The 11,430-nt window shown below is 47.8% G+C and overlaps 1 protein-coding gene across 1 annotated transcript in view; it reads left to right on the top strand.

Moving 5' to 3' along the window:
- The first annotated feature begins 1,887 nt into the window (after nucleotides 1-1,887).
- The window catches only part of LOC117354845, a 72,679-nt gene continuing 63,136 nt past the window's right edge, over nucleotides 1,888-11,430 (top strand). The window contains exons 1-3 of the mRNA XM_033932812.1: nucleotides 1,888-1,986; nucleotides 2,700-2,979; nucleotides 6,463-6,869. Coding sequence (XP_033788703.1) covers nucleotides 1,888-1,986; nucleotides 2,700-2,979; nucleotides 6,463-6,869 — 786 coding nt within the window. The remainder of the gene's footprint in view (nucleotides 1,987-2,699; nucleotides 2,980-6,462; nucleotides 6,870-11,430) is intronic.

Here is an 11,430-nt window from a genome sequence, read left to right as displayed (position 1 = left end):
ACAGGTTGCTTATCTCACCAATTCACACAAGGAGCCATTGTGAATGAAAACCTGCAGGTGTACCCCAGAGCACTAAACACATTTCACATTCAAATGTGCATTTTACATCTGAGAAAACCTGACATGTCAATGATAGACACAGCACACAACAGGCTCCACTCCACATGCATTGGCTATTCTCATCTAGTTTGTCTTGGTTTGAAAATACGAGGGACCTTTGGTTCTCTGCTCAACCAAGAAGAGAATAATGTGGAGCCATGAAACTTACAATGATATGAAATGAAAAGTGTAAAGAAAAGTGTGGAATAGCTTGTAAGTTTCATGGCGCCACATCATTCTCTTGGGCTGAGAACTTTTCATCTGTCTCATGTATTGTGATGTCATAATGCCTCATTCCACCAATGCCTGAGAGCCAACTTCACTGGTGATATCATAATGGCTTGGTTTCCCTATACTTGTGCCCAATTACTAGATGCATTTGCCTCATTGAAATAAAAATGTGTCAAGGGAAGTATGGAATAAATTGTGAGTTTCATGACTCCACATCATTCTCTTCTGAGAACTTTTCAGCAGCCCCTCGTAGAAAAGCAGCTCCTAAGTGCACTATTTAAGTCATGAACTTGTCTGTTTCTTTGTTGTTTCCTAAAACTTATTCATAATTCCTTTTATTCTGATATCGTGACATCACTTCCTCCCAAAACTCAAAAAGTAAAATTTTATTGAGAAAACAAAAATTGCGAAACTATGGGTGTAGTGTATGCAATAGTGTGCCCGTGTGATCTTTGCTATATAGAGCATACTATGAGATGTTTAAAAACTAGGTTGTTTGAACACCGGTCAAACACTACCCATAGAAGACAATATGATGTACTGACTCGTCATTGTGCTGAAAAAGAACACTCATTTGAGGACTTCAAATGCTTTGTACTTGATTATATCCTAGCAACAGCACGTAGAAGAGATGTAAAAACTAAATTATACCAGAGTGAGCAAAGATCAGTTTACTTCTTGAACACCATTTGGCTCAACGGTTTAAATATGTGTTTTATTAAGTTATGAGCCTTTGCATTTTTGTTCTTTCAATAAAGTTCTGCATTTTTGTTTTTTCAATAAAGTTTTACTTTTTGAGTTTCAGGAGGAAGTGATGCCACGATATCAGGAGCTATAAGTCAGGCATCATTGTGGAGCCAAATTGTGGACGGAATAGGAGGGAATTCCCTGAAGCAGCCATTCGTTGGTGAAACAAGTGCCTTGTTGGATTTGGACATCGGTTCCTTGTCTTCACTTCAATGCCAGAAATGTGACTGTAGGAAGATCATTCCGTTTTTGGATCACGGTCCTGGCTTACATCAACAGCTGTGAAGATAAGTGTAACCTTCCTGAAGGTTCTTTTTCCTGTTCCCTGTGCACAGTGGTGAAATATTTTCCTATTTTGAAAGATTACATTTAGAGAAGTAGTGGAGTATTTTTGCCTATGATACAGATTAAGAATGGCTAAAAAACTCATTGGGTTGCCGTCTGCATATAAAACTATTTGAGGCTTTTTTCTCCACTTTACTTAAAAAGTAGCCCGAGAGCCCGTCTCGAAGGGCGAAAGATAACACGGGGCTGGGAGCCCTAGGTGCCCATGGGTAGGCTAGTTAGGGGAAGAGAAATAGGAAGTCAGAGCCATAGGGGAAGTCGGTTCGCGTTAAGAAAGGAGCGCGATTGGTTGTTGCTAGGGGGCGTGGCTGGAGGAAAGTTTTAAAAGCCGGGACCTTGGAGGACTTATTTTTTCCGAGTCCTCCAGGGCGGCTTTTTGCGGCGGTTGCTGGGAGCTGGTGCTGGGTCTGTGTCGGCAGTTGCTGGTGTGGTTGCTAGGTCTTTATCGGCAGTTGCGGGTGCGTCATGGAGTCCTGCGGCTTGATGGGTGACGGCGCTGAGGGAGACGTGGCGGAGATTTCCCTTCTAGCAGGCGATTCATTTTCTGAGGAGCCGGCGCAGCAGGTAGGTCGGGGCACTGGGGATGAGAGGGTTCGGCCGGTGCGCCGTTCTAAGACTGTCGCGTTGTTGGTTATGGGAGGGACTCGGGGGAGCATTATGTCAGCGGGGGTTTCTGTGGGTAAGGCTCGGCTTCAGGCGGTTTCGTCGTCCAGCTCGAGTGGGGCTGTTTCGGCCGGCCGCAGCTCGTCTGTTTCGCGCGTGGGCGGGGCTTCAGCAACGGCTTTTTTGCCTGCGGCTACATGTGTTGTCTCTGTGCTGTTGGAGACAAGCGGGAGGGTTTCTGTGACCGCGGATGCTGCTTCTTTGGCTCACCCAGGGGTAGATGGGGGTTTGGGACCACTTCGAGAAGGGGCTGCTGCTAGTGTGCTTCGTGGGATGGGTAATTTAGAGCCTTGTGGGTCTCCTCACGTTTTTAGTGTTGGCAGGGGGATGGATTGCTTCGGCCAGGGGGCTGCTCCTGTCGGGGGAGCGTCTACGTCTTGGGCTGGCGTTTTTCCTGGGGGTTGGGGTCCTGGTTGGGGTTCTCCTTCCTGGGGTCCAAGGTCTTCTGTTAGCGGAGTGGGGCCCTCGGTTTCCCACTGGGGGGGAGCTCTGTTGGCCCTATGGCTATGGGTATTATGCCCAGTAGCAGTTATGGTGCTAGGTGGGGTGTCCCTATGGGTATGGCTGGGGGTATTTTGCCTGGTCCTGCCTCTTTGTTTTCTTGGTCTCCACAGGTGCCTGCCTTTATTCCTGGTGGTCGTGATCCTGGAGTGTCAGACGTGGGAGCTGCGGGGACATCTGAGAGGCCTGGCTGTTCCGGATCGGAGCGCAGTTTGGCGCTCGGTGGTGTGGTAGCTGCTGGCGGTGGCGCTGCGGGACCTTCTCATCTCTCGTCTTCCTTGCCTGGGGTTGCTGTTCGGGGCATCTCGGCTTCAGGACCTGTTTCTTCGAGTGGGACTGCTGTCAGCGGCATCTCTACAGGAGGAGTTGTGGACCAAGGATCTTCTTCACAGGGTAATGTGGCGCCTGCTCAGGTTGCTTTTGTGGGAAAAGCACGCGGGAAAAAGGGTAAGCGTAGACGGCGGCGGGGCGAGTCGTCTTCATCGTCAACGGGGTCTTCCTCATCGTCTTCGTCTGCTTCGTCGTCATCGTCAAAGGGGCCTGCAGGCAGGGTCGAGCTTTCTGCGGGAGGTGATCTTGTGGTTTCTTCGGGTGGTGTACATGGGGCTCCTGCGTTAGTTGCTTTGTCGGAGCTTTGGGAACGGGTGCTTCGCTCTTTGCGTCGTAAAATTTGCCGGCGGTCTTGTGTGGATATTTTTCGCTTGTTAGAGGGCAGGGCTCACAGACGGAGTACTAAAAAATCCAAAAAAGATCGGAAGGAGATTAAACCTTTCCCGGTGGCACGGTCAATTCTTAATTGCGGGCTTTCTTGCAGCTGGCCAGCGTCTGGGGGCGCGCTAACCCACAGGACTACGGTTTATTGCTGTCCTATGCAGATTCTGTTTTAGATTCGTATCAGAGGTTTGGCGGTTGGGCCTGGTTAAATTATGTCGAGGCTTTTCGAGACAAAATGGAGGAGAACAGGTTTATGTCTTGGGGCACCCAGGATGTGAATTTGTGGCTTACTCACATGGCGTCTAAGTCTCTGTCCAATCAGGTTGGTAAGGTTGCTCCCGGCTCTGCAGGCGGTGGGCGGCCTTTTCGAGGGGGGGTCGGTGGAGGTTCCGCTGCTGGGTCGGACGTGTGTTGGAAATTTAATAAGTCCAGCTGCCCCTTCACCGACTGTAAATTTAGACATGCCTGCTCGGTCTGTGGCCAGGCGCATGCAGCCCTCAAGTGTCCCAAGCGGAGTGGCGGTGTTGCAGGAGGGGCAGGGAAGTGATTTTTTGGTGAAGTTACCGACTCCTATCCGAATTGGGGCGATGCGTCCTTGGCTTCGGAAGTATAGGCCGCGGGATGCGGCCTATACTTCTGGTTTTGTTATACCTTTTCAGGGGTCTTTGGTTAGGGGCCGGGTTCAGAATGCCTCCTCGGTTTTCCAGTTGCGGGGCATTGTTCGAACCAAGTTATCGGAGGAATTGCGGTTGGGGCATATTGCCGGTCCTTTTCGGGAGCCTCCTTTTCCACAGATGATTATATCACCTTTGGCGGTGATTCCTAAAAAGGTTCCAGGGCAGTTTCGTCTCATTCATAACTTGTCTCGACCTTTGGATCATTCGGTTAATGAAGGCATTCCGCGAGATTTGTGTTCTGTACGGTATGCATTCTTTGACTGTGCTTTGTGGCTTATAGTGGAGGCAGGACAGGGAGCCCTTTTGGCTAAAGTTGATATCGAATCGGCGTTTCGGTTGTTGCCGATTCATCCACAGTCCTTTCCGTTGTTGGGTTTTCGATTTGACGGTTCTTACTTTTACGATCGTTGTCTGCCGATGGGATGTTCCATTTCGTGTGCTTATTTTGAAAAGTTCAGTTCGTTCCTGCATTGGGTATTGGTGCAGCGGGAGGGGATTGCTTCTGTAGTGCACTATTTGGACGACTTCTTATTTGTTGGTGCAGGTGGCAGCATGGTCTGTGCGAGTTTAAAGAGGGCTTTTGAGGAACTGTCAGCTGAATTTGGTGTTCCGTTAGCTGGGAACAAGTCCGAGGGTCCGGTTACCTCTTTGGTGTTTTTGGGGATAGAGCTCGATACGGGTGCTATGGTTACTCGTCTTCCTGAGAAGAAAGTTCGACAGTTGTTAGGGCTCATTGAGCGGGTGCTTGTGGCACCTAAATCGACTTTGCATACTGTTCAGTCCTTGTTGGGATCACTTAATTTCGCTTGTAGAGTGTTGCCTATAGGTCGTGCGTTTTCCCGTAGGCTGGCTGCGGCTACTTCTGGGGTGCGTGATCATAGACATTTCTTACATATTTCGGCTGGAGTACGTGCTGACCTTCGTATGTGGGCGCGTTTCTTGCATGATTTTAATGGGACGGTGCCTATTCAGGCGCCTGCTGTGTCTAGTTTGGATTTGGAGTTGTACTCTGATGCCGCAGGTGGTGTAGGTTTTGGTCCATTTTGTCGCGGTGCCTGGTGTGCTGAACGGTGGCCGGAAGAATGGGTTAGTTCGGGTATTACTAGAAATATAACATTATTGGAGTTGTTTCCCCTTGTTGTGGCCTGTGAGTTGTGGGCGGATGTGTTGCGTAATCGGCGGGTGGTTTTTTGGTGTGATAATTTGGGAGTGGTTGCTGTAGTTAATAAGCAAGCTGCGTGTTGTCTGGCGGTAAATGCGTTGATGCGAGAGCTCGTTTTGCGGTGTTTGCGGTTGAAATTGTATATACGGGCGCGTCATGTTCCAGGTTTGCAGAATGGAATTGCTGATGCCTTGTCTTGTTTCAATTTTTTGCAGTTTCGACAGTTGGCGCCGGATGCTCGGGTGGACGGTTCGCCGATGCCAGCACATTTATGGAACCTGGTCAGGAAGGAATCTGGGAAATGCTCCGCTTGTCTGTAGCGGATTCTACGTGGTCGCATTATGCTGTGGGCTTTCGATTGGTGGCGACTTTTCTGGCAGAGCGTGGCTGGTGCCCGGGTGATGTGGCCGAATCTTGTTGGCGGATTTCGTGCTGTCGTCTTTTCGGGCTCATACATCCCGGGGTGTGGTTCGCAGTCGCCTAGCAAGCTTCTCATTCTTTTGCAGGGCGTTAGGTTGGGCTTGCCCTGTTTCCGGATTCTTGGTACAGCGCCTGCTTCGAATGATGGGGCGTGTGCGCCCGTGTCCTCGGGACACGCGGTTGCCCATCACACATGAGTTACTCCTTCGATTGATGAATGCGTTGGTGGAAGTGGCTAGTTCGCCTTATGAAGTATGTTTGTTTCAGGCTGCTTTTGCCATCGCGTTTTTTGGGGCATTGCGGGTAAGCGAGTTGTTGGTAGGTCCTTTGGCTCGCTTAGGCTCGCGTGGCCTGTTGGTTCAGCATGTTCGACTTCAGACGTCGACGGTGCGGCTACTTATCGTTAGCTCCAAGACGGATCAGAGTGCACGGGGGCAATGGGTGGTTTTACATTCGGTAGCTGCTTGTCGTTCGTGTCCGGTTACTCGGTTGCGAGCTTTTCTGGAGATTCGTCCAGTTGGGGGTTCCGCATTGTTTGTTCACACTCAGGGTGCTCCGCTTACGCGTTATCAGTTTCAGGCGGTTTTACGTTTGGCCTTGGACCGCTGTGGGGAGAACCCGGCTGCTTACGGGACTCATTCCTTTAGAATTGGAGCGGCTACGAGTGCGAGCATGGCCGGCATGTCTAGGAAGGGCATACAGCGGTTGGGGCGTTGGGCTTCTGATGCTTTCAGGGGGTACATTCGTCGGGAAGGGTCTTCCTGTGTGTCGAATTTGGGGCGGGGCGCTCCGTAGGGACTTGGGGTGTGCAGGTTTGTTGTATCTGTCATGCTAATGCTCCCAATTATACTCACCTTGGGGTTGTCTTTGTTGTTGGTTAGCTGTTCTTGTTTTTTCTTTCAGGTTCCAGTGGTCGTTCTTATTCCCTGTGGATCGTTGGCCACTCCTTTATACACTGGGCGGCGGTGCGAGCAGCTATTCGTCCTGGCGGTCGCCATTTGGGACTGGGTCATCAGGGCCTCCGTGTATCCTGGTGGGGTCAACGTGGGATGCGCTGGAGTCAATTGCTGCTGTTGCTTGAGCGCCTTCGTTCGTGGCCTCGTCATCCTGATTTACTGTTGGTGCACCTTGGGGGGAACGATGTGGATGCGTGTTCCGGGAAGGACTTAGTGAATCTCATCAAGGATGACCTCAGGGTTGTATTGGATTGGTTTCCTGGGGTCTTATTGATTTGGTCTGATATTGTGCCCCGCCCTCGTTGTTTAGCGTCTCGGCATTGGACCCGTGGGTTGGCGAAATTAAATAGGCAGGTGGGTAAGTGGGTTGTTAGTCAAGGGGGTATGCAATTATTGCATGAGTGGGTGGATGTATCTTGCGTTGGTTTGTTTCACACGGACGGGGTTCATTTGTCGGCGGTGGGTTGGGATCTTCTCCTCGATGATTTTGCATCGGGTTGTGAGAGGGTCCTTGCCTTACGTTGACAGCCGCAGCTCCCTTTATTGGGGGGGGGGGCCTGTATGTTTACAGTCCTGTGGCGGGTCTCCCGAGCTACTGGGTGCTGGGGCTCATCCAGCGATGAGCGGTGGGCCGGCAGGGAGCCGTGCCTGGGTTAGTGGAGTTATTCGTCAATGGTGAAAACTTGGGACAAATCTCACATAGCCGAAGAATGTTTTTTTCCAGTCTTTAATTATACTTGACATGATCTATTAATGTTGCTTCAAAATTGAGCTTAGGGAAAATCTCCGTTAGTTGTCAGAAGGCATAGTAAGATTTGCTGTTTCACAGTGCTCTACTCATTTCCAGAGGTGATTTGGGTGATTTGCGAGAGTACAGGCCAACAGATGACACAATCCGTTTCCCTACAAGAACAGATCTAAAAGAGAAAAGGAAGGGAACTTTTAGGTGAGCAAATCCTTTTTCTTTTTTCAGAATGAAAGGGAGTTTCCCTTCTTGAAAGGGAGCTGACTCAGTTAATGGGGCATGAGGTCATGCCACCCTTCAGACTCTTGCTGTTCATGGCGGGGTCGGGGGAAATTTTGTTGATGGTTACACCGGGTAGCTCGGGAGGAGCTGCTGATTTTTTATATGGAAGTTAATGCTTGTGGATGTTAATTTATGCAAATTATTTCCTGTTTTGTTAATAAATTGAGCTGTGGCTATTTATACCAAATATGTGTGTGGTCTATTAGTTATTGGGGGGGGGGATGCTGGGAAGGGGTGTCTGGGAGGTAGTAGGAGCTATCCAGATCCCGTTGTTAATGGTTTTTCAAAGGATATTTTCACCACTTGGCTTATAACATTGTTGCAACATTTTTTGCTGCAGTTATTTATCTATTTAGATTGTTATTGCTAGTATTGTTTCTAGAGACATTTAAAATACCTACATGGAATAAATGTGTACGAGGTGAGTATTTTTCAGTAGAAAGGAAACGCTGGAATGAGGGGGAAAGGATAAAGACTAAAAAGTAACCTTAGAAAATACTTTTTCATGGAAAGGGTGGTGAATTTGTTGAATGTCTTCCCATTGGAAGTAGTGGAGACAAAAAATGTATCTGAATTCAAGAAATCTTGGGACAACTGCATTTGTTCAACTACATTGGTTCTCTGGGTTAGAAGAAGGAATAGCAAATGGCATGGATAGGAAGGAGCAGGGGGGTTGGAGAGGAGGGGGCTGGGGGGCGCCACGGCCCCAGGCACCTCCTATCCTTGAATCGACACTGACAGTATATACTAGCCCAGGGGTAGGTAATTCTGGTCCTTGAGAGCCGGATCCAGGTCAGGTTTTCAGGATATCCACAATAAATATGCATGAGATAGATTTGCATCTCAAGGAGGCAGTGCATGCAAATCCATCTCATACATATTCATTGTGGATATCCTGAAAACCTGACCTGGCTCCGGCTCTCAAGGACTGGAATTGCCTATCCCTGTACTAGTCCAGGGGTGGGCAACTCCGGTCCTTGAGGGCTAGAATCCAGTCGGGATTTCCTCAATGAATATGCATGAGATCTATTTGCATTCACTGCTTTCAATGCATATTCATTGGGGAAATCCTGAAAACCCGACTGGCTTCCGGCCCTCAAGGACTGGAGTTGTCCACCCCTCTACTAGCCTATATGACAGCTTCAGATGTTATGGCCAGTCCTATCTGAGCAACAAGCAGGTTCCTTGAGTAGCCTAGTGGACTGCAGAGACGGAGATCCAGGCCCATATCCAACTCCAGTACACTTGTAGTGGAAAGTGTGAGCCCACCACAACCCAACATAAACCTATAGTACTGACATAGGTGACACCTAAATCATAAGGTCTGTTGGGGAGGTAAGGTGAGTTTTCTAAGGCTCACCTTACAATGTAAAACAGGTTATGGTGAGATGTGTACCTTTTATGTGACATTCACTGCAGTGCCCCCTAGGGTGCCCCACTGCTCTGCAGGGGTGTCTGTGTGTCCAGTCTACTAAGAATGCTGGTCCTTCCTATGTTCAAATGGCTGGGTTTCATGTGTCTTTCATTTGGATGGGTTTTTTCAAAAAAATGCTACATAAAGATAGACACTCTGAGGACAAACACATCTAACAAATGGCCATTTTCAAAACAAAAAGATAAATGTTTTCTTGTTTTGGAAATGGTCATTTTCCCTACTGGATTTTTGGCTGTTTTTTTTGCAAAATATCTGAACATGGGTTTAGAGTTCATATTTAAAAAATTCCCCTTCACATTATATACATAATCATAATCAAAATACAAATAATACATTTACATTTGCATGAAATAGTACCATCACTCCTAAGGTAGAGAATGATCGGGGCCAAATTTTTCCTCGTCCCCGCAGGAACTCAATCTCCCTGTCCTGTCCCCACGAGTAGTGTCACTATCCCTGTCCCTGCCCCATTCCTGTAAGCTCTGCCTTGACCGCACAAGCTTTGAGCACTTATGATTTTAAAGTGTTTGAAGCTTGTGCAGTTGAGACCAGAGCTTGGGGCAGGAATGGGGCAGGGATAGAGCTTGGGGCAGGAATGGGGCAGGGACAGAAAAGAACTTGCAGGGATGGGATAGGAAAATGAGTCCCTGCAGGGACAGGGAAAAATTGGTCTCCATATCATTTTCTGAAATAATATAATAAGGTTTAAAACATATACTTTAGGTGTAGAAATAGTTAATCTATGCAAATATAACTTGTGGCAATTTTTCAGCTTTAATCATATGAAGTAGTGTGACAAAATAAATAAGGCATGATGAATATTGCATGATGTAGAGAAGACATGATATTTTTCACAACTACAGTATTTAGAAGTGATACATTCCACGGTTACATGTAAACATACCCAGTCTGAAAAATATTCCCATTAGGCACATACCCATATGAAAAATTTGAAAAGCAAACTTCTACAGAGCAGAAATTGTCAGTACTGTGAGGATAGTGGCAAGTTTGGACCTAGATATTAGAGGATCTAGATTCTTTTTTGGGGGGTATAATTATCTTGCATTTCCTGACTGTCTCTTGTGTTTTATCTTTTTCCTTCCTAGCTCTCATCCCTTTGATTGTATTCTTATGTTTGATTGTGAAAGAAATAATGAGTGTAACAGGCACTAGCTTTCAGTCTTAGTATGTGTATGTGGTTTAGGATTTTATTTCCATGGTAGCGTCGGTTTATAAATGGCAAATAAAAAAGGACTAGGAGAGAGCAGGTAACTGACAATGACTGTGGAAGAGTGACTGAGAGGAGTTATAATAGAAACAGAGGGAAAAATGAAGAACGAGGAGAAAGAAAACACTCAGGGTAACCCGCTGAAATGGTGGTGGGGTTGCGTCAGAGGAGAAGCTTCCGCCCACACAAACGCGACTGCAGGCAGGCTCTGCCGGCTTCAGCGAGTTACTTTACTAACATGCCGCGAAGGTAAGGGGGAGGGAGATCCTTAGCCCGCGCGAGGGGTGCTGAAGGGCAGTGAGGTGGTGAGAGGGAAGGGTGGTGGTGGGAGGAAGACGCTGAAGGGAAAAAAATGAGGAAGGCAGAGTGGGCAGAAGACGCTGAAGGGAAATGGGGATTGGGGAAGACAGAGTGGGGAGAAGATGCAGAAGGGAAAAAATGAGGAAGGCAGAGTGTGGAGATGACGCTGAAAGGAAAAAATGAAGAAGGCAGAGTGGGCAGAAGACGCTGAAGGGAAATGGGGATTGGAGAAGACATAGTAGGGAGAAGAATCTGAAGGGAAAAAATGGGGAAGGCAGAGTGGGCAGAAGACGCTGAAGGGAAATAGGGATTGGGGAAGACAGAGTGGGGAGAAGACACTGAAGGGAAATGGGGATGACAGAGTGGGGAGAAGACACTGAAGGGAATTGGGGAAGACAGAGTGGGGAGAAAATGCTGAAGGGAATTGGGGAAGACAGAGTGGGGAGAAGACGCTGAAGGGAATTGGGGAACACAGAGTGGGGAGAAGACACTAGAAGGGAAGAAGACAGAGATGCCAGACTATGGGGGCAGTGGAGGGAAGAAGATAGATGCCAGACCAATTGAGGGGGGGGGGTGAAGGGAGTGGCACAGTAATAGAGCAAATGGAAGATGCTGAGAGAAGACAGACAGTGGATGGAATGAATTGAATATGAAGATGAGGAAAGCAGAAACTAGACAACAAAGGTAGAAAAAAATTCTATTTATTTATTTCCTTTTTTTTTTTAAGGATCAAGTAGTATATTAGTTGTGTTGATAAAAATTTATAAACAAAGCCCTGCCAGCTGATCATCTCTTTCTCTAATTCAGCAGCCAGAACTTTGATTTATAAGGAAAAAATAAGCTAAATATTGTAGTACTGAGGCTTGTAAGGATACTGCATGGATAGTAGTCGCGGGAATGGGGTGGGGACAGTGGTCACGGGGAC

Source organism: Geotrypetes seraphini, chromosome 2, assembly GCF_902459505.1.
Source record: "Geotrypetes seraphini chromosome 2, aGeoSer1.1, whole genome shotgun sequence".
NCBI lineage: Eukaryota > Metazoa > Chordata > Amphibia > Gymnophiona > Dermophiidae > Geotrypetes > Geotrypetes seraphini.
This window is presented reverse-complemented; position numbering and strand designations above follow the sequence as displayed.